The 20252-nt window shown below is 46.1% G+C and overlaps 1 protein-coding gene across 3 annotated transcripts in view; it reads left to right on the top strand.

The window, feature by feature from the left end:
• Window positions 1–3889: 3889 nt before the first annotated feature.
• Window positions 3890–20252, top strand: part of CNKSR3 (CNKSR family member 3) — an 83008-nt gene continuing 66645 nt past the window's right edge. The window contains exon 1 of one of the 3 annotated variants that reach the window (XM_023254517.2): window positions 3890–4768. Coding sequence is in view for 2 of the 3 variants with exons in the window: in XM_023254515.2 (XP_023110283.1) it covers window positions 4717–4768 (52 nt within the window). In the remaining variant the exon portion in view is untranslated. The remainder of the gene's footprint in view (window positions 4769–20252) is intronic. The other 2 variants (XM_023254515.2, XM_023254516.2) reach the window with 2 other exon arrangements.

The following is a 20252-nucleotide window of genomic DNA, read 5'->3' as shown; positions in this document are numbered from 1 at the left end:
TTCCAGCCTTAGTTCTCAAATTAAGAAATTAATAAAATATGGGGGTGCCTCAGTGGCTGAGTCGGCTGAGCGACTGGCTCTTGATTTTGGCTCAGGTCACGATCCCAGGTTTGTGGGATTGAGGCCCGTGTTAGTCTCTGTGCGAACAGCATGGAGCCTGCTTGGGATTCTCTCTTTACCTTTCCCCCAGTCTTTCTCTTTCTCTCAAAATAAACAAACAAACAAACATTAAAAAAAGAAATTAATAAAATATGGACTAGCTCAAAATGTTAATATCATATCGGCCCTTGAAACTTTCTTGTCTGGGTCTAGCAGCATACTTTCCTTTGATAAAACTGCTGGAGAAATCTACCCCCCCTTAGAAAATCACATGATGCCTTTTTTTTTTTTTAAGTTTATTTATTTATTTTGAGAGAGACAGAGAGAGAGAGGGAGACAGAAAGTCCCAAGCAGGCTCTGCACTGTCAGCACAGAGCCCCATGTGGGGCTTGAACCCAGAAACCCTGAGATCATGACCTGAGCTGAAACCAAGAGTCAGACGCTTAACTGACTGAGCCACCCAGTCGCCCTGCGTGGTGACTTTGATCTGTAAATATTACTGGCATCTGTTTCTGATTCTTCCTTGTGCCTAGTTTAGTGCCCTCCAAGTACTGAATAAATGTTTCATTGGTCGAATAAATGACCTCCATGTGCAAGCAGACCCAAAGTCAGAAAAACGAAGGAGCTGGAAGAGAAATCGAGACTTGGGTTTTAGTTATCAGTTCTACAAATTCAATTCAGTTTAGAAAAGGATTTACTCAGGTACTTGTTACGTGTCATGAACTGGCCATAGACATCAAGGCCCAAATGAGTAATTCTGCTTCTGAAGAGGACAGCATAGCTATGCTGTGCAATGCTATAGCAATGCTATGCATTTTGGTACCGTGCATGCGTTTACAGTGTGATAGCATAGCTACGGATTACAGCTGGCAGAGAAGAAAACTTGGCAAATTTATAAATGATCTTTTTGTACACACTTCAGTTTCCAAGGCTATTTACCTAAAATTCTGCCTTTGTTATGCGCCATTAGTGACTTTGATTGTCTTCAAGTTTGCATTTCAGACAGGAAGGCAGTCTCCCAAAAACTTTCACATGCTAACAGCTGTAATTAAAGTAGAAGGCCTTATTTAAATAGTAATTAGCCTTCAGGACTTGAAATGTAAACAGAACGCTAATTCATTTAGATAGTTAATTGCTCTTCTGGGTTACAGATCTTAGCATGGCCTTCCTCTTTAGCCATGATGTATTTATGTACTGAGTACAGTCAGTGGGTTGACTCAGTGGGATGAAATTTTGCAAAATCTTGCTTGACTTTCAGAATTTTAGCTTTTAACTCCCCAGTAGTGACTAAGGCAAATGAATTTGAAAACATTGTGAAAAACATCAAGTTAAATTCTATGGCAAAATCATTAACACTTGACTTTTCTTCATAATTACAGGGACCCCATGACCCAATTTTATAGCTCCCCTTTAGAGCTATTTTTTTTAACTTTTAAAAATGTTTATTATTTATTTTTGAGAGAGAGAGGAGAGAATGCTCTAATAATATTTTTGGTTTTTGTGTTTTGTGTTTTTTTTTTGGCTGGCTAGCAACCTTTCCTTCAAGATTGATGACTAATCCAAATGAGCATTAGCTCACTTTGCAATGAGAATGAGTGGGGGAGGGGCAGAGAGAGAGGGAGACACAGAATCCGAAGCAGGCTCCAGGCTCTGAGCTGTCAGCACAGAGCCCGATGTGGGGCTCAAACTCAAGAACTGTGTGGGATCAGGGAAGTCGGACGCTCAACCGACTGAGCCACCCAGCTGTCCCTGATAGCTCCCCTTCAGGATTCAGGAATATCCTGGCTTGTAGATAAATTATATGGTCTTCCTAATCATAATTAAAGACGGCACCATACGGCGATCACAGTAACAAAAGGTGTGGAGATGACTGGTTATATCTTCTAGTGACTCTAATGACAAATGTCAAAATCCTTCTCCCTACTTTTTGCCATAAAGATGGTTCACAAGTGATATTATTAAGTTTAAAAAGGTCATCTTTTTTGAAGGTCATTTACTCTACCAGGAAGCTTGTCATTTCCTTTGACAAGTTTCGTGTTCTGCCAATAACTCTTGCTCAAAAAAAAAAAAATCATCGTATCTGATAACTGCATTATCTGTGTGGTTGTGTTTCCTCAGTTCTATAGATAAGTTGCATGGAAGGTGGGTCTGATGTCGCTTCACTTTTTCAGGTGTTTTTTTCCCTCTTATTCCAGCTCATCTCAGTGTACAACAGAGGCGTAGGCCCGCTGCCGCCACCTTTCCAACATGGGCATCCCAACAGACCTGTATAAATAGTACGTATCACACTAATTCAACAAATATTTAGTGAAACCAGTGGCTGGCACATAGGAGGCATTCGCAGATATTTATTGAACGAATAAATACTAACCACACCTTGGACTCTGTGTGAGGTGGTACCAGCTAGGTGATAGGAGGGGAGGGGAGAGAATGCTCTACATAATACCGGGTAGGTTCTGCCCTCGAGGGGTTAAGTCTCCCAGGGGAAGGTGTGAATAAATAATCATAATTGAAGGTAAGAATCATTAAGTGCCGAAAGAATGTCTGTGAGCTCACTCAGGCTGGGGAGGGTGTTGAGGGGGAGGCTTCAAGGAGGAAAGGTAAATATTCACATTGAGGATTTTCCCTCCATGTAGGGTTCATTCTGGCCCCAGATTGCGTCCCATGAAATGTGGAAGGGCCCTCCCGATGTCAGTCTCTGCAGTCGTGCGCTTGCTTTTTTGGTTTTCGTGTTTTGTGTTTTTTTTTGGCTGGCTAGCAACCTTTCCTTCAAGATTGATGACTAATCCAAATGAGCATTAGCTCACTTTGCAAGTATGAATATGATAATACAACAATAAATAATGCTAAAAGCTACCAATTTATTATGATTCATTTTAGCTGCGAAGCTGAAATATTGCCGCAGCATTACAGAAAGAAGTGCGTTGAGTCTTGCAAGGCAGTGATTACCACACCAACCCCAGCCTGCCAAGCACCTCAGAGTAACAGGAGGGCAGTCTTTCCTGTGGCGTATCAGAAAGTGATTGCTTTCCATTAGCCCAGGGCTGGAGTGGGGGCTGGCCTTCAATCCCTGGGCGCTTGCTGTGAGTGACAGCCCCGTGGCCCCTGACTGTGACCCAAGACCTAAGTAGAAAACCAGAAGGGGATGGGGTGGATACACAGAGGGCCAAGGTTTTTCATTTCAGATAAGGGTGGGATAAAGCTGAAAATGAAGTGACTACCTCCATCTCCCCAGGCCCCAGAAGCCAGGCCATTTCCTTCCCGCCTCTTCTGGCCTTGCCTCCATGCAAACATTCTGTGCTGGGCACCTTCAAATGCCTTGGCCCTTTTGTCCCCAAGGGCCATCTTACAGGCAAGATTCATGGGACTTGAGAACTTGGCCCATGTCCAGAGTTGAAATGAGAGATAATTGCTCTTAGACACTGGCCTTGAATGTTCCACAGGGAAGACTTGGTTTCAGAATGAGTAAAAGGATGAAAACGCATATACACGGAGGGCCAAAGTCTTTCGAGAGCAAAATAACATTGGGCTGGCGTTTAGGGCATTAAAAAAATGAATTTAATTGTCACAATGTCACCCAAAGTATGAAGTAAAATAATTTTGCCTTGAGAAATTTAAAGTGAGAAAGGCTTAATCGCAGAGCCATTCTGATGCAAAGCATTGAAAATGAACAGAACATGCAGATCCTACTTTTTTTTTTTTTTTTTTTTTTTGTAGTGTATTGTTGCTCAGGCCAAGACAGATTGTTCTGCTACCAATAGGACCCGGGCCTCACCCAAGCCAACGGGCTCTCCGGGATGCACGCAAGATCTACAACCCGCCCCTTGAAAAGGAAAGTAGGGCCCGGGACGCTCTCGCAGTGTGAGCGAAAGGCTCCGAGAAGGAAAGTAACCGGATTCGCCCGTTTCGGGCGGAACCACCCCCTCCCACGAGTTTCACAGGGTCCTCGGCCCCGCCCCTCTTTTATTCCGAGAGCAGCGACCGGAGCCGAAACTTTGTAACCCGAGCGCGCCGGCCCCGCGCTCCTCCCAGCCCAAGTCCAGCCCCGGAGGGAGGCGCAGGAGGTGGGACCTGGGGCCGGGAAGGCTCGGGGACGCCAGCGCACGCGGAGCGGAGACCCCGGGAGAGCACGCCGCAGAAGAGGAGGAGCTGGAAGGGGGAGCGGAGCGCGCGGCCGGCGAACCCGAGGAAGCGGTCCCGGCGATCGGCGCGGTCGAGCGGCCGGGAGCAGCTGGGCCCGAAGGGTCCCGCGCCGAGCCGAGGCCAGGGGAGCCTGGGGTCACGGCCCCGCGTCCCCGCAGCTGCCGTCGTCCAGGAGCGGCAGCTGTGCCCGGGCTCCCGGCGGCGGCGGCGGGGGGGGGAGGAGGAGGAGCTGCAGCTGGACGGTGGCAGCTGGAGGAGGAGCCGCGCGGCCGTCCGGGTGCCGGGGAGGGGACCGCGCTGTCCAGGCTGAGCCGCGCTGGGATGACCCGCTGACCGCGGCCATGGAGCCTTGACGGGGCGCTCCGGCGCGCGGGGACCAGCCGCGGGGCGCGCCCTCCCGGGAAGGGACAGCCGGCCCTCGTAGCCAGACTTTAACCGCCGACTCTAGCCCAGCTGGGAGCAGAGCCCTTTACCATGGAACCCGTGACCAAGTGGAGCCCCAAACAAGTGGTGGACTGGACTAGAGGTGAGCGGGTCCGGGTGGGGGAGCGCGTCTCCGGCCCAGTGATGGGGTGGGCGGGGAGCCGGGGTCTGGGAGTGCTCAGCCGCTCCAGCGGGCGAGACGCGTGCAGAGCGCAGTGCGGTGGCAATGCAAACTTCTTCGGAGTGGCCTGTGCACCCCCTAGCTCTTGTGCCTGCCTTTGGGGTGCGAGCTGTGGCAGGCCGGGGGGAGCCCCGTCATTAAGCTGGGGAGTGGAGATGGCCTTTCTATGGAGGGTGGGGGGGTGCGTATCTCGGGACTTGCCGGGCTGGGGGCGCCTTCCCTGCCGGGGTGCGGTGCCCCGCTCCCAGGCTGCCCGTCCTGGAGCGGAGAGGCACAAGGCGCCTTTGTGTGGGTGACTCCCCTCGGACCTCGTAAATGCCGCCTGCCCGCTCGGAGTAGTTCGCAGGCGTGACGGGGCGGTTGGACAGGTAAAGGGAGACGAGGGCGGCCCGCCGAGCCTCTCTGTTTTTGTTGGAGAAGGCGACAGGGCAGCACCGGAGCCAACGCGGAGGCGTTCCCGCCGGCGAGAAGCCTTGAGCCAGACTCCCCGGGACTCGGTGACTTTTGCTCCAAGGTGCCAGGACCCCCTGTGGCGCTGCATTTCTAGGCCACATTTAGACCCTGGGAAGAGGCGATCTGTTCAGAATCACTGTCCTGAGCTGTACGGTATTTGAAAAGCAGTGGGGTGGGGCGGTCATAGGTGACTGAGCGGGGGTAGAAGCTCTTACCCAGCGGTCTGGCTTACTTTTTAGTGCCTCCCAAGATTGCCAGGGAAGAGTGATGGAGGTTTCTCAAGCCTCTTCTACTCTTCCAAAGAAACAAAGCCCGCAAGAACAACCACTGTGTTTATGGGTTCCTCACCGCCCCCCCCCCCCGCCCCCCCCCCCCCCCCCCCCCCCGGCTTAACATCTCTTTGTTTCAAGTTACTGTTTCTTTTTTCTTTCTTCTATCTGCTCTTCCAGGTGAGGAATGGTGCCCTTTCTCAATAATACTAACTAGAATTGTATAGCGCTTTACAGTTTGCTAAGAACTCTCTCTCTGTTATTGCCTTTGGTGATCACAGTAAGCCTGTGAGGTAGGTAATACTGGTAAGATCAGGTCGCCTTTCAGACCGTCTCATGGCTGGGGCATGAAGGAAACTGGTCATCTCTTACATCTCATTTCCCATGCCTGCCAAGTACACACAGACCACGTGGAAATGGGTGTCCCTCCCTGTATGGGACACATGGCGTGCATCAGTGGGGTATCCTGATCCCAGTGGAGCAGGAGAGGGATACAGTGTCTCCAGAGAAGAGGTTTGTCCAGGGACCAGAATTTCCAGGGCTCTCATTTAAAACGAGCATGCAAACAACACATACTTGTGCATTGGTGACTGGCTTTGCCTGGGGGAGGAGTAAAGAGCATTGCCAGGGCTTGGCACAAAACGCAACTTCAAAGCTGTAAATTCCCAGACCCTGTTTTGAAGTAGGGCGTGTTTCCCTGTTCCAGGACACCACCAGATTCCCCACCTGGTGACCTGCCAGGATGCAGTTGGTTGGTCTCTTTTCCCTTGGTGTCCCTTATAGAAGCAGATAAGAAAAGGATGATTTCAGCGGCTTCTGACCTCCAGAGCCGTTCTGTCCTGTAGGGTCATATGTGGCTCTTAAGCCCTTAAAGTGGGCTGGTCAGAATCGCAATGTGTCATAAGTGTAAAATTACATGCGTGTGAAGCCGAGGTGTAAAAAAATAATTTAAATTATCTCAGTTTTTTATACTTACCACATGCCGAAGTGAGTATTTTGGATACATTGCATTAAATGTATGATTAACATTAACTTCACCCGTTTATTTTTATCTTCTTAATTGTGGCTCCTAAAAAATGGAAAATTACACCTGTGACTCACATTTGTGACCTGCAGTATACTTCTGTTGGACAGTACTGCTCGTGGGCTACAGAAAGGGTTACAGTTTATCGCTCTTTGGCTTTCTTCAGCTTCTGCCAGCGTACTTGATAATGTACAACTAGAAAAATGGTAACAGGCACACAGGAAGATTATGGAGTGAGATCTTCACACCCTCAAGATTGGTGTCTTTTTTTGCGGGGGGGGGGGCCTCTTGGGATTGGGAGAAGTGTAAATTCACATCCTGTTATGTTTGTTTAGCATCTAAAAAGGAAGAGCAGATTAAAAGGTTTTTGGTCTCCAGTTGCCTTGACGTTATGACTGGAGATTGCTTTCATCTAGAGAAAGTTTCCTACTGACCTGAAAGGGCAATTATCAGCAGTTCAATACCTTGGTATCAGGAGCTCTGGCTACTGATTAAGTTACATACCTGTGGTTAGCATGTGGCAACTTTATACAGAATGCTTGTGCCCTTTTGGACACTTAAGTACAGCCTCATAGAATGACCTGAGTACTTTCCATGTTAGAATCTAGGAAAGATAAAAAGTGCAAGTGTGGCTTACGCTTACACAAGAGGCTACATTCTCCCAAATTGTATGATGCATTACTTGAATATTTCTCATAGTAATGTTGTCAAAGTATTGACTTTTCGATCAACTGTTGGCTTCTGCAGACTTGTTTGCTTATGCGTCTATTTTTAGCTGTCTTTGCTAACATCTCTACCCACCCCCCACCCCCCACTTTATAAATACATCCTACTTACTGATAAGCAGTTCTTCATGTAGACTTTGCCACTCTTGGTATTGCATGAGTATGGTATGGTGGTTGTGAGCCCTGGAGAAAACCTTGGATTTAACCCTGTCTAAACCCGACCACAGTTGACAGCTTGATTTCATGTTGACGCTATTCAGCAGGTGCATGCATTAGAAGAAAGGTTTATGCGTATAGAATGTATTAATTCATTTGGCTTTTATTATTATAATTTTTATTTGTATTAGTCTTTAGCTATACTGTCACCAATTTTATCATGATATTAGTAGATCCTCAGTAAATCCCAGCGGTAGGTCAGGCTCCGGTCTCCACATTGTATGAGTATTAACTCATTGAATATTGCATAACCACCCCTTGAGGTAGGAACGATTATTTCCATTTTGTAGTTGAGGAAACCGAGGCACAGAAAGGTTAGGTACCTGAGGAAGTGACAGCAGCATTTGACTCCGGGTGCTTTGGCTTTACTTCATCTTCTCAGGGGGTTCTTCCCAGGGTCACTCCCAGAGGACTTTCAGAGTCTTCACCACATTGATGACCAGACCTCCAGGATTCTCACCGTGTGAGTTGTTAAAATCATGTTAATGGAGGAGAGTTGTCTGGGATATGTGTGTCTTATCCTACCCATTTGGTGTATGTCAGGAGGGTCATTTGTAAATCAAATTAATTCACAATTCATGGCACCTCGTCTTTCAAATCAGTCAAGGCTTTTGCAAAGCAAATGATGTTTTACAATGTGTATCAGGTGAGAGTAGGGTCAGGTGTGCACCACTGAAAACCCAACTTACAGGGGTCTAACCAAATGGGAGTGTTGATTTTTCTCGTGCAAATGAAGTCTGGAGACGGAGGATTCAGGAGCGCGGCGGCAGGGGGCGGGGGGCTCTGCCGTGCGGTCAGAGGCCCGGGCTCCTTCTGCCGTCCTGTTCAGCTGTTCTTAGCATGTGGTGCCACAAGTGGAGTTCATCCTCATGCATAATGCCTTAGTGTGAGGTGGCGAGGTGGCTGTTCCACCTCCAGGACCATGCCCCCTTTGTTCCAGGCAGGAGAAAGGAGACCCAGAGGAGGCAAAAGACTGCTAGGAGCCAGGTCTTCTGGCTTACGTCTCACTTGCCAGAACTATCATGCAGCCCCCCTCGTGCTGCAAGGGAGGCCAGTCACTGTAGTTCTTTTCGGTTGGCCCTGAAAAAAATTGGAGTTTGTTCAATAAGGAAGGAGGGGAGAATAGACGCTGGTAAACTTAAGCCAGTGGTGTCTAACACACAGTAATTTATATGTACTGATCTTTATAGATTAGTTCTCAAAGGAGGATACATGTCATAATTTCCTACTTCTGTCAAGCTCGTGGGTCAGTCCTGTTTTAGAAATAATGTTCTATTTTCATTCCTGGTAAACTTTCTCTGGTCAAAACTATAAGTTGTATGAAGTCTTTTGTCTCTAAGCTTGATTTAAATGTTAGGAGTTGCATGGTGAAATGCAGCTACCCAAGTGGTGTTTCTGTTTTCAGTCCATTGGGGAATGTCTTTAACAAGGAGGAAGGACCACTGGTTTCTCTCATAAGTGCCATTGGTCATTGCTTGGCATGGAATGGGCAGGTTCTCAATAAGTGTGTTGAGGGAGCACGACCCAGCTTTAGTTGCAGAGCAGAAGTCTCTTTGGCCAGCTTCTGGCTCTGCGTGGGCACCGTTTCCCCATCACCAGCCAAGAGTAAAGGGGGTTTCTTGCTTACGGTCTGAGCCTGTGGGATTCAGAACATTTGCTCATCCTCTTTAATCTGGCCACGTACACTGTTCTTCCCTGTAGTGTCTGTCCGTGTTTGGTCCTGGAGGGACTAGAATTTCAGCGTTATCTGTAGAGATCGGGTACATTGTAGGTCAACGCCAGTGTTAGGCCATTAGGCCCCTGCTGCTGCCGTCATACTAGAGGTCAGTTCCTCCCATAACCCTGATTTCAATTAGGTTATGCTTTTCCCTTTAGCCTCTGTGGTCAGTGAAAAAGGGAGGTCCGTTCAAGAGCTGTATGTCTCCCTCAGAGGTCAGAAACCCTTCACTTTATTGCGTACACTTCCTGGTTCTGGTCTATTTCCTGGGCTCCAGCCATAGAGTTATCTTACTCATAATAATAGAAAAACACTTCTTGAAGCACTTACTATGTGTCAGACGCTATGCTAAGTGCTTTGTTTGGACTCATAATTCTCAGGAAACCCAATGAGGTATACAAACCATTATTAACCCATGGTGAAGACGAAGAAACTAAAGCAGAGAGAGGGAGACAGAGAACTTGCTCAGGGTCCCCTATTGATAAGTGACGGGGCTCAACAGCCCTCTTGTTTCCTCCACGACTTCATCGTGTCCATGGCCTGCACGAGGGCAGTGGAGTTCAGTGGTGAGTGTGGGCTCTGGAATCAAACTTGGGGGGCTGTGTCCCAGTCCTACCCCTGATTGTATGGTCTTACGTAAGCTCTCTGTAAATTACCACTCGTTTTTATTGCTTCCTCTCTGTTATTCTATAGCTGCAGGTCATAAATTACTCTCTCTGAGCGGTCAGGTCTGTCAGAGGGTTGACTCCTACCATTCAGGGGCACCAGTCAGTACTGAAGAGATTTCCCTGCCATTCGTCAACCGCTCCGAGGAACCAGGGCAGGACTTGCCAGCAGATCGGGAAGATTCTCGGTTGGCCCAGCGATAGATGTCTCTTGCCAGTATCATGAACCTTCTCTGGGTAAAGAAATCCAAACTCTGTTTTCTCAACTTTGTAAAAACAATAGCTGGACTTCCAGCGAGCACGGCGTTAGGGCTCGCGTGCTGTCGGGTGTTGACTGCTGTCTGGCACCCGGTCCATGACCAGCAGGCCACCTCGCCCGGGAGCTTGTTAGGGATGCAGAAGCTCAGGCCTGCTGAATCGGAATCTGCATTTTAACAGGATCTCCTGGTGACTCGCGTGCTCATTACGGTTCAAGGAGCACTGCTCGGGCACGTGGCCGCGAGCACATTTTTCTACTCTGCTGCTGGGTTCTGCTCTCCGACCCGACAGGGGCTCCGTCGGTTTTAAGTCCTTGAAGGACGGTGCTTCGTCTGAGGATGCTTCACTTGGCCACTTACTGAAAGCAAAAAGGTGACGTCAGGGGTGTGCTTCTGTTCATAAGCACCACCTGGCAACAGCATCGGGTCCTTGTCTGCAAACTAAGTGAGACACTTCCCCTGGGATTTCTTACCTACGTTTTGGGCCTCGAAGGGTCCTCGTAACAACATTTGTTTGTTTTTGTTTTTGTGTTTTTCAAAAGAAGGGCGTTGTGAGGTGGTCGGTGGGCGCTGTGGCTCAAGTTTGTCAGTATCGCCAGGGGGACATTGGAAGATGGGTGGCCTTGTGGCCGGTCCTATAGTCTCTGACCACACAGGGGTTTGTCAGGATTAGCAGATCCCAGGGAAGATTGCATAATTGGTAGAAAATGACACAGAATGCTATTTCGGGAATAAGCAGAGCAGTTTTCATAATTTAAAAGTGTGTCTTGTGCCAAGGCCAGGTGTCTCCGTCTGTCTCCATTGAGATTGGGAGTGACCTCTTCGTGCTCGAGGCTCACAGGTGAGCCTTTCTGCGTCCACATCATCGCAGAGAGCTGTGGGGGCCTGTCTTCTCTGCCTCACACTTCTGTGTCGCTGCCTCCAGTGTTGACTGCCCATTCCTAGCCTCTTGGGTTCCGGCTCTGGGACATTCGTGTTCTCACCTTGATTTCCCTCTCTACTCTCATTTCGTGATATTTCTAGGGTTTTCACCCCAGGCTTAGCCATCATTTTGGCCTTTAATAAATAAGGCAAGTTTTGTTTATGTAAGCTCTACACAGCTCTTCCACGTTTGTTCTTTTTTGCGTCTTTTCACAAGCCCGAGAGATGTTCAGTGAAGGCATATCTCTGTAGCAGATGAGGACATCTTGGCTTTTAGATGTTAAATCACTTGTCCAAGGTCAAAGGCCAGGAATTGGGACCAGACTCCACAGGCTTCTATTCTGTTGTGCCCTCTATACCTGTCTTCTCCTCTGGCCAAGGTGGGTACTGTTTTCTCCTCGACAAGTGTGGGAAGGGGCAGCTCGAGAGAGCCTCTAACTTTTGTGTTTCCTGATTCTCCCCTTAGGATTTATACTCCTAGGACACAGGCCTTTTCTTTCTTTTTGAAATTACACAGCTTAAGCAGGACACTGCATATTTTGAACCTGACCTTTTAGTATTTGAGACATTTATGGCTATTTATTTTATTGTAGTTTGTTGATTGTGTTGTATTGTTTCAGAATGCAACTCAGTAATAGAATACATCATTTCTTCTTTTGACACTTCTAATCTAATTTTTATTTTGAGTGTCCTATTGCATTTTTTTGTCTTTGTGGTATAATTAACATTTCTATTTGGTAGAATCATACACAGACATGAATCAGACATACACACACACACGCACACTCACACATTTCCTGCTGCCTTTGATTATTCATAGTGTCTTCCTCTTAACTGCTTTGAGAGAGAAGCAGCTATGGTGAATAATATATAGGCTTTGGAGTAAAATAAAACTGGATTCATGGTCTGTGTTTAACACTAACTGGTTTGAAAGCTTGGGTAAGTAACTTTTCTTCTTCAAGGCTGCCTTAGTTTTCTCATCTGTAAAATGGGACTGATAATAACCAACATACAGGATTTTAGTTATAAATAAAAGAGGCAGTATAGCGAATGCACGGCATATATATGTTCATATGCTTATTATTAATGATTAATCCATAATAACTCCAAGCTAATATATAGTATAATTGGATTATTTTCGTTTGAATATATAATACTGTTGTGGCTGATAGTCACTTTTCACATGCTTACTAATAACTCACAACAATTCCATAGTACATAGGTGGTCCCTTTTGTTGGTACACAGGTGGTCTGTTAAATTAACTACAATTTCTGTCTTCTCCTCATGTTTCCTTGGACAATCTCCTTCACCTCTTTTGAGGACCTTGTAGGTCTTAGAGAGTATCATAGAATGGTTTTGTAGTTGCTTTCTTGGGAAGAGCTTAGGAGCAACAGTGCAGAAGGAATACTTATTTTGATGACAGTTCCATGCTGTTGTAAAAAGTATTTCTTCATTCATTCAACGAATAATTACTTAGGACCTACCAAGTTCCACATATTCTAGGTGCTGGAAATCCAGCTGTGTTCCAGGTGCAGGGATGAGTTAGACCCCCGCTTTAACTATGGGGCTGACAGTGACCACCACAACAAAATAGACGAACGAGAAAATACTACTGATAAGTGCAAAGAAGAAAGTAAAGCTATGAAGGGAAGTGATTGGGTGGGGGACTTCTTTCAATGGGGTCATCAGGGCAGCCTGTCTGAGAAGATGACGTTTAGGCATGAATGATGAGACGGAACCAACAGTTGGAAAATTAGAGGGGGGAGAGAGAACAGCTGTTGCAGAGGCCCCGAGGTGCAAATGAATTTGGAGTGTTTGAGGAAAGGAAGTGTGGTGGCCTCATGAAGAACAAGGATGGTGGGGTGGTGGGCAGAGAGGGGGTAAGAGATAACACAGAGGCCACATCATGGAGGGGCTCCTCAATCTTGGTCAGCTGTTTGCAGTTTTTCCTAGTTGCTGTGGAAAGCAGGAGAGTAACAAATCTGATTTGGATTTGCGGCAGAAGTAAATTTAGGGAGGCCAGCTGGAAGGCATTCTAGAGCTGATGGTATTTTGGACTAAGGCTTTGGTGGCTCCAGCGTTGGAGAGGGCAAGTTCTAGGTGGAGTTGGTTCACTGATAGATCATTTTGAAATTATATTTGAAATCGTGAGGTATATTAGTGGGTTTTTTTTTTTTTTTTTCATTTTTTTCCTCCTGGGGTTAGGAGAGCTCCTACTCTCCCCTCATCCTGATTACTCTCTTGTCATTTAAATAGAGGAGGAAATCTGTCTTTTTGCGTTCACGTGCTTTGTTCCCGGTATTGTTCTTTCCTGGCACATTTTGCTGGGAGCTACAGTTTCTGAAGCTGTTTATTCATCTATGAATAGGGGTTTTGTGAAAGTGGACTTAGCCTAGTTTGTTTTCTTTGACATCAAATGGCTGATTGAACAGTTTTTAACCTGGGATCAGAAGGGCAAATGCAGTTGTGTTTATTAGAGCAAAACAGTTCCTTAGAATGCAGATCAGTAGGTTGTAAAAACTAGAAAGCTCTCTGTAGGAAAACTTAAAAAATGTTTGAGTTAAAGGAACTTGTAGATAGATCTGATTTAAAATATTTTTGCTCCATTGAAAGACCGTCCTAATTTTCTTTAGAAAAGAAAGCCATCATATTTTTGGTAGAATAGGTGGTGTGTTGAGTGATTTTCAACAGGTAAGAATTGAATTCATTTTTAAACATTTAATGCTTTACTTATCAGTAGGGTAGAGTGTCAGAGAAATGAGGGTAGGTAGGCTTATATGAGAATAGCCTGGAAGGTTGCAACACATACCTATGCTCCCAAAATCTGTCAGCCCTTTTAGAGGAGAACCCCTACGTGTTATCTCTCAGAAAAGGCGGTGATTATGATAATCTGAATCATGCTTTCCTGAGGAAAACCTTTTAGTGAAAGGAAACATTCTATTTCCTATTTTCAGAGATTTGCAGCAGAGGGGAAATTTCAGTGCTTTTGGATTTAGCAGTGTGTGTGTGTGTGTGTGTGTGTGTGTGTGTGTGCGCGCGCGCGCGTTTCCCACTTTAACCTGTGTTAATTGAATAGCCTTTTATGTTCCCAGAGTAATTTTACATTACGGCGTTTTTTTAAAAGTATTTTTACTGTCTTTATTTATTTTTGAGAGACAGAGTAAGCACGGAAGGGGCAGAGAGAGACAGAGGGAGACATAGAAATCCGAAGCAGGCTCCAGGCTCTGAGCTGTCAGCACAGTGCCGGACGTGGGGCTTGAACTCACAAGCCGTGAGGTCATGACCTGAGCTGAAGTCAGATGCTTAACCAACTGAGCCACCCAGGCGCCCCTACATCACAGTGTTATAGAGTCAAGTCACACTGCCTTGAATGTGATCTTTCAGACAAGAAAACTAGCTTCCCACATAGAGTGGACCAGCCTTCATGTAATAGCTGTTGATGTTGTGAGCACCTCTTTAACAAGGATTCCAGCTGGAGCCCCACACTAACTGTGCACGGATGAGGTGGCTGTGAGTAGCGTCTGTGGAAACAACAGTCATCCTCCTTGTGAGGAAGATGTCTAGAGACCTATGTTATGAAGCGCTTTGGTTATGAGTACCCCTGGGCCAGGTTGGAGAACTTCTATAATGCTGATCTGTGAAGACCACCTCCGTTTTGGAATTCTCCATTCTTGTCGGGTACCGTCTAATCAGCACATGTGATGAGCACCTATAAGTATAGGAATACTGGACCTGACACCCGACATTTCTAAGCTGAGATTTTTCACGAGACCCTTTCCCAGCCCCATACACATGGGTCCCCCAGCATCGCATCATCCATCACTGTTTTTGAACTTACGTTTTCAGCATCTGCATCACCTGGGAACTCACACATGTAAATTCTCGGGCCCCATCCCAGACGCACAGAATCAGACACCCTGGGGGTGGGACCCGGGAAGCTGCATGGTAACAGGTCCCTCAGGAGATTCTGGTACCGGCTAAAATGTGAGGACCATTGGTCTATACCACTCATGCAGCGCATACAAAAACAAAAACAAAAAAACCAGACTGTCCCCCATAATTCCTGTCTACAGTTGGTTTTTGACTCGTACAGAGTGATGAGTAAGGAAGGAGAGCTTTTCCAGTAGGGACGGTTGTTGTGTATTTCAGTGGATGAGTTACGGTACCTCTGTCTGTGAGTGTCCTTTCCAGAGTGGGCGGGGGAGAGTCGAAGCTGCTATCCCTGCAGGCCCCTAGCCAGCTGCTCCACCCCAGGCCCTGGGAGCCTTTTGTTGTGGACCTCTTTGAGTGCTCAGCCTTAGGAAAACACAGGAGAGGAATGTTTCGGGGTCTGAAGGGACCTGTTTAGGTTTTGTGTGGAATTTCCAGACCTTGCTCTAATAGAGGCGCAGGATGTAACCCCTTCCCCCATTCCATCTTAAGAGAGAGGCTGGATAGTTGTTCTCTCTCACTTAGCACTCCAGTTTTGGCTTTGAACAGCGCAGGCAGATGCAAAGAGAAGTGAGGGAAGGAAAGCAGACGAGAGAAATACTCAGAGCAGCAAATAAATGGAAGATCAAGGTGAAGGGCTCTTTCATTTAGTGCGTGGACACTGAACCCGTGCAGGTGGGGTTCGGGAGCCCCTGCGGTTGTGGAAGGCCAAGAGAGTCCAAACTAGAAGAGACGCTACAGAAACGAACACTCAAGACCAGGGTGGGCACTGGGACTTGGGGCAAGAGTTACAGACTACAGCTGACGGCAGGGGGCAGGCAGGCAGTGTCGGGAATGGAAATGGAGGCGTACATGTGAGAGGAGGGCAGAAAGTTGTAGAGACTGCCTCCCGCCCAAAGACAAGCCGGTTGCCCAGGTTGGGCTGGCCAGACCTACGGTTTCCAGGTCTTATGGTTTTCGTTGCTTTTTCTTGTTGTGTCACAATGAAGCTGGAGACCTGGCTTTGTATGTGACATTGCCCAGGTTTTAGAAAACCGCTCACAGGCTTTTTTTGGCACAGGACAAACAAAATATATCTGTGGGTCAGTTTGTCGTTCCCTCCGTGGACCACTCCGGTCAGGTGTTAGTTGCCCAGGTGAGAAACATACCTATAAGATGGGAATACGGTTAGCTCCACAGTCATTCTTCAGCTGTGTAGTAAATCTGTTGGTTACCCGTAATTTCATTTTGCCATTTAAGTAGTTCCGTTATTCCCAACATTGCAACCTGTGATTCCATTGAGGTATTGTTAGGTCAAAAATACCAATGCCTTATTGGGCGTAGCAGACCATTAGGTAGTTCCTCTTCAGTGTGAAAAAGGAATGTGGCTTCTCTTGATTGAGTTTATTTTGCCGTTGGCTGTGCGGTATTGGCTCCTGACAGGAACTGTTTCTGTTTGTGCAGAAAGAGTTCATTCATACATAAATTCATTCCTTTGTACAGAAGGATTTTAAAGTAGGGTGTATGTTCCAAATTTTTGTGCTAGTTTGTGGGATCCTGTTTGATTTAGTAAGTTGTCAGTTGACTTAAGGTCTTTCTATTTCGTGGTGCTCTGAATTGGGAAACAAAAGAAAACAAAAAAAACAAGAAAAACACTAGTGTTAGTACTTACACCGGGGTAGAACTCACTCCAAAATGCAATCTACAAATTTTTCGGGGATAATTATGGAATATTTGAATCTTTTGGTTTGCTTTGTAAGTAAATAGTCCGTATATGTGTGTATTAACACATAACATAAGTATACAGACTATACACATGTGTATACGGACATAATATATTCGTTATAACCTTATGTTAAATGTTCATTAAGTTTTTATTTCAACCCTTAATTTCCTCTTAACAGATTAAAAAATCTGTCTCTATCTATCTATCTATCTATCTATCTATCTATCTATCTCCTTTTTCGTACCAGTTACTCTGCCTTATGCTGGGGACAAAAAGATGAGCTAGATATAAATGAAGCCTGTCATCAAGAAGGTCATGGTTTGGTAAGGAGGTGGCCGTTACCAGGTGGTGTTTATTGAGATTTCTACGTGCTAGGTCTTTGCTGGGGAGTTTTTGTGGATTATTTCGTTTAGTCCTCAGAATGCTTATTTCACAGGGGCACTTTTATGGTCTTCATTTTGGAGTTAAGAACACCAGGCCCTGACCTCTCTGAGGTTGTGTAATGAGTAAATGGGGATCGAATCAAGGCATATTTGACTTCCAGAACCTGACCTCTCAACCTAGCTGCTCTTTGGTGGATACCAACATAAGTTGGCTGGTAATAAGTCACGAGGGCAAGGGGAAAACATTTATGTTATGAACAGTAAGATTTGAATTGACCTCCTTAAATTTAACCTATAATTTTATCAACCAATAAAAAAAATTCTGGAGAATATCCTATTTCTTTTCTTTTTAAACATATGTGATTGGGCTGTTGTAAATGGGGAAAGATAGTTTTCAAGTATATTTAATAGGGATGATGTAGCCTTTGGATAATCACTTTATGATTTTAGGTTCTAGTTTTCTCATAAGTTAAAATTCTGAGATCATGAGAATATACATTAAAAGAAGAGACCGGAAGGAAATACATTTACAATGCCAGCATTGGTTGTCTCAGGATGATAGAATTAGAGGTGGCTTTTATTCTCTTGTTTGTACATTCAAAGATAATCAAATGCTTTTTCTCTCATATTCTAAGCCATGGCTACTTTCTGCGTGGCCTCTTGTCTTCGGGATGCTTGGGAATCAGAAAAGCCGCAAAGAGCAAGGTGGGAGAGAATGTTGGACTCATTTTCCTGTCTTTCCGGGATCTTGACCTCTCAAGTCCTGGCTGCCGTGGCGGCTCTCTGTTACCTTCAAATAGCTAGCCTGTGTTTTTTTAGTTTTTGTTTTTCAGTCTTGTGTGGGCTGGTTTGTCTGGCACAGCCAGGTGTGTCCAGCCGTGTTGTATGACTGCAAGACTCAAGAGCACTCAGATTTTAGTGGGCATAAGAGCCTCTGGTAAGGACCAGATGGTTCGTGGCCCTGATTGCCAGAGAGTTTGCTAATGTTGTAGGTTCATGGTGGGGGCCTAGAGTCCCATTTGTAGTGGACAGCCCCCGGTAAATTACAGAAGGGTTTGAATGGAGGCGTGTTGCTGCTAGAACTGTAGGAAGTAGGGAAGGCTCCAAGGAGGAGGAGGAGTGATTAGGGGTTAAGAGACCTGCTTTACGGGGCATTTGGGGTCCTGGGTGGAGCGCTGGGGAGGCCTGCGCTAGAACAGAGGGCTTGGGAACAAAAGGAGGGAAAAGAATGGTGAGAGAGGCACCGCCCAAGAGTGACCTGGAAGCCCCAGGAGGGTCTGATGTGTGAGTGGTAGAAGGGACTTCAATGTCCAGGTTTTGTGACTCAGTGACTCCACAGGGAAGAACCAGTAAAATGTGTTGAATTCTGGGAGGAGCTGTTTTGCAGGTTGAAGGGTGAGCACACCTTGTAGATACCAGCTTCAAAAGCTCTTCCAGTTTGTAGAAGATGCATCTTGCATGATGTACCAACGTCTTGCATGATTCAAACCCTAAGAAAACACAGTGCCCTCTCTTATTACAGCACTCTGATTGTCTCATGTTTTAATGAGGTGTAAATATCATGCAGCTTGGCACATGAAACGTGTTAAAATTGGATAGTGTTAGCTGAAATTTAGGTTCTCATACTTGAGTGTGAAATGATGCAATATACATGAATATGACACCCAGAATTATTTCTGTACCACTCATTAGAAGGTATGGAATGCAAAATAAAAGAGAAGATTAGAGTCCTACAAGGATAGCATGTAAATGGAGATACAAAATCAGTGCTGATAAATGCAAAATTCATCTTGGAGTAGTTCCTCAAGTTTCGTCCAATGCTTAGCGAGTATCAGCAGTCCTGGCTGACATGCTTGGTTGCAATTGCTGTGTGGGTGCGTGAGCTCGATTCCGTGAGATCAGTGCCTTCTTTGCGTTGCCAAAGCAAGTGGGTGATTCGAAAGACCAACCTGGAGAGAGCCAAGGGTGTGTAGGGCTCTTAAGGGCCCAGCACTAAAGGGAAGGTGGGGGCAGATATGATATGGCCCATTTTCTTATTCATCTCGTTGACCCAACCAACTTTAAGAAGTAGGTGTGATTTTTTTCTGCGATTTCCCTCAGGTAAAGTTAATAAGTTCTTTGTGTAATAGGGCCGGCTATAAAATGGTAGTTGTTGTTGTTGTTGTTTTTTAATACCATCTATCCCAGTGTTCTATGTGACTGATATTTCTATTAAAACTTGCTAATTTCCCATCTATGACTTTTATATTAGTACTAACTCCATTTACCTGGTATTCGGAAATGAAGTCACTTGTATTTCACATTATTTAGTTCTAGAAATGAGGTTTTTGATGAAGTACTGTATTCCTAGGCCACATGAGGAGAAATAGAACTAACTCTTAGTCTGCATTAACTAACTCTTAGTCTGTTCACTAGAGTGTCCCGTTAACGGATATTCCCACCAAGTGTAGCGAGGGTTTCATAGTCACCATGCATTCATTCAACAAATATTTATTGAATGCCTGCATTGTGCCAGGCACTGTTCTAAGAACTGCGGATACAACCATGAGCAGAGTAGACAGTAGTTCCTCTATTCCTGGAGCTGCTCTGCTAGTGGGGGTAGACAGGATGTAAGTAAAATTTGTAGCACCTAGATGTGGAGGGGCGACGGGCTGCATCGGTGGATGCAGGAAGGGAATGGGGATGCAGTGTTCACTGTGGTGACCAGGGAAGGATTTCAGTGAGCAGTGAGGCTGACGGGTGGAGGAATGTTTGGGCAGACGGAACAGCAAGTGCGAATGCCCCGAGGCAGGAGGGTGCTTGCCGTGTTGGTGAGGCAAGGTGGCTAGAGTGAGCCACTGGAGCAGAGTGAGCAAAGGGAAGAGCTGCAGGAGGTGAGATCAGAGATCAGACACCAGCTGGTGCAAAGCCTTAGAGATCACTATATATATTGTATGTTTGGCTTTAATTTGGTGTTTGGTGAGCCAGTAGATTTTGAGCCAAGGAGTGCTATCAGATTTACATTTTAAGGTTACAGCAGCTGCTGTGTTGAGAAGACTGAAGTGAACATGGGTAGAATCAGGAACAGGATGCTATGACACCAATCATGTGAAAGATGACACTGGCACCCCATGGTGGCTGTGGCCACCGTGAGAGGTGGC

The sequence above is a fragment of the Felis catus genome, chromosome B2 (genome assembly GCF_018350175.1).
Source record: "Felis catus isolate Fca126 chromosome B2, F.catus_Fca126_mat1.0, whole genome shotgun sequence".
NCBI lineage: Eukaryota > Metazoa > Chordata > Mammalia > Carnivora > Felidae > Felis > Felis catus.
The sequence above is the reverse complement of the archived record's forward strand: the minus strand, read 5'-3'. Positions and strand labels throughout refer to the sequence as shown.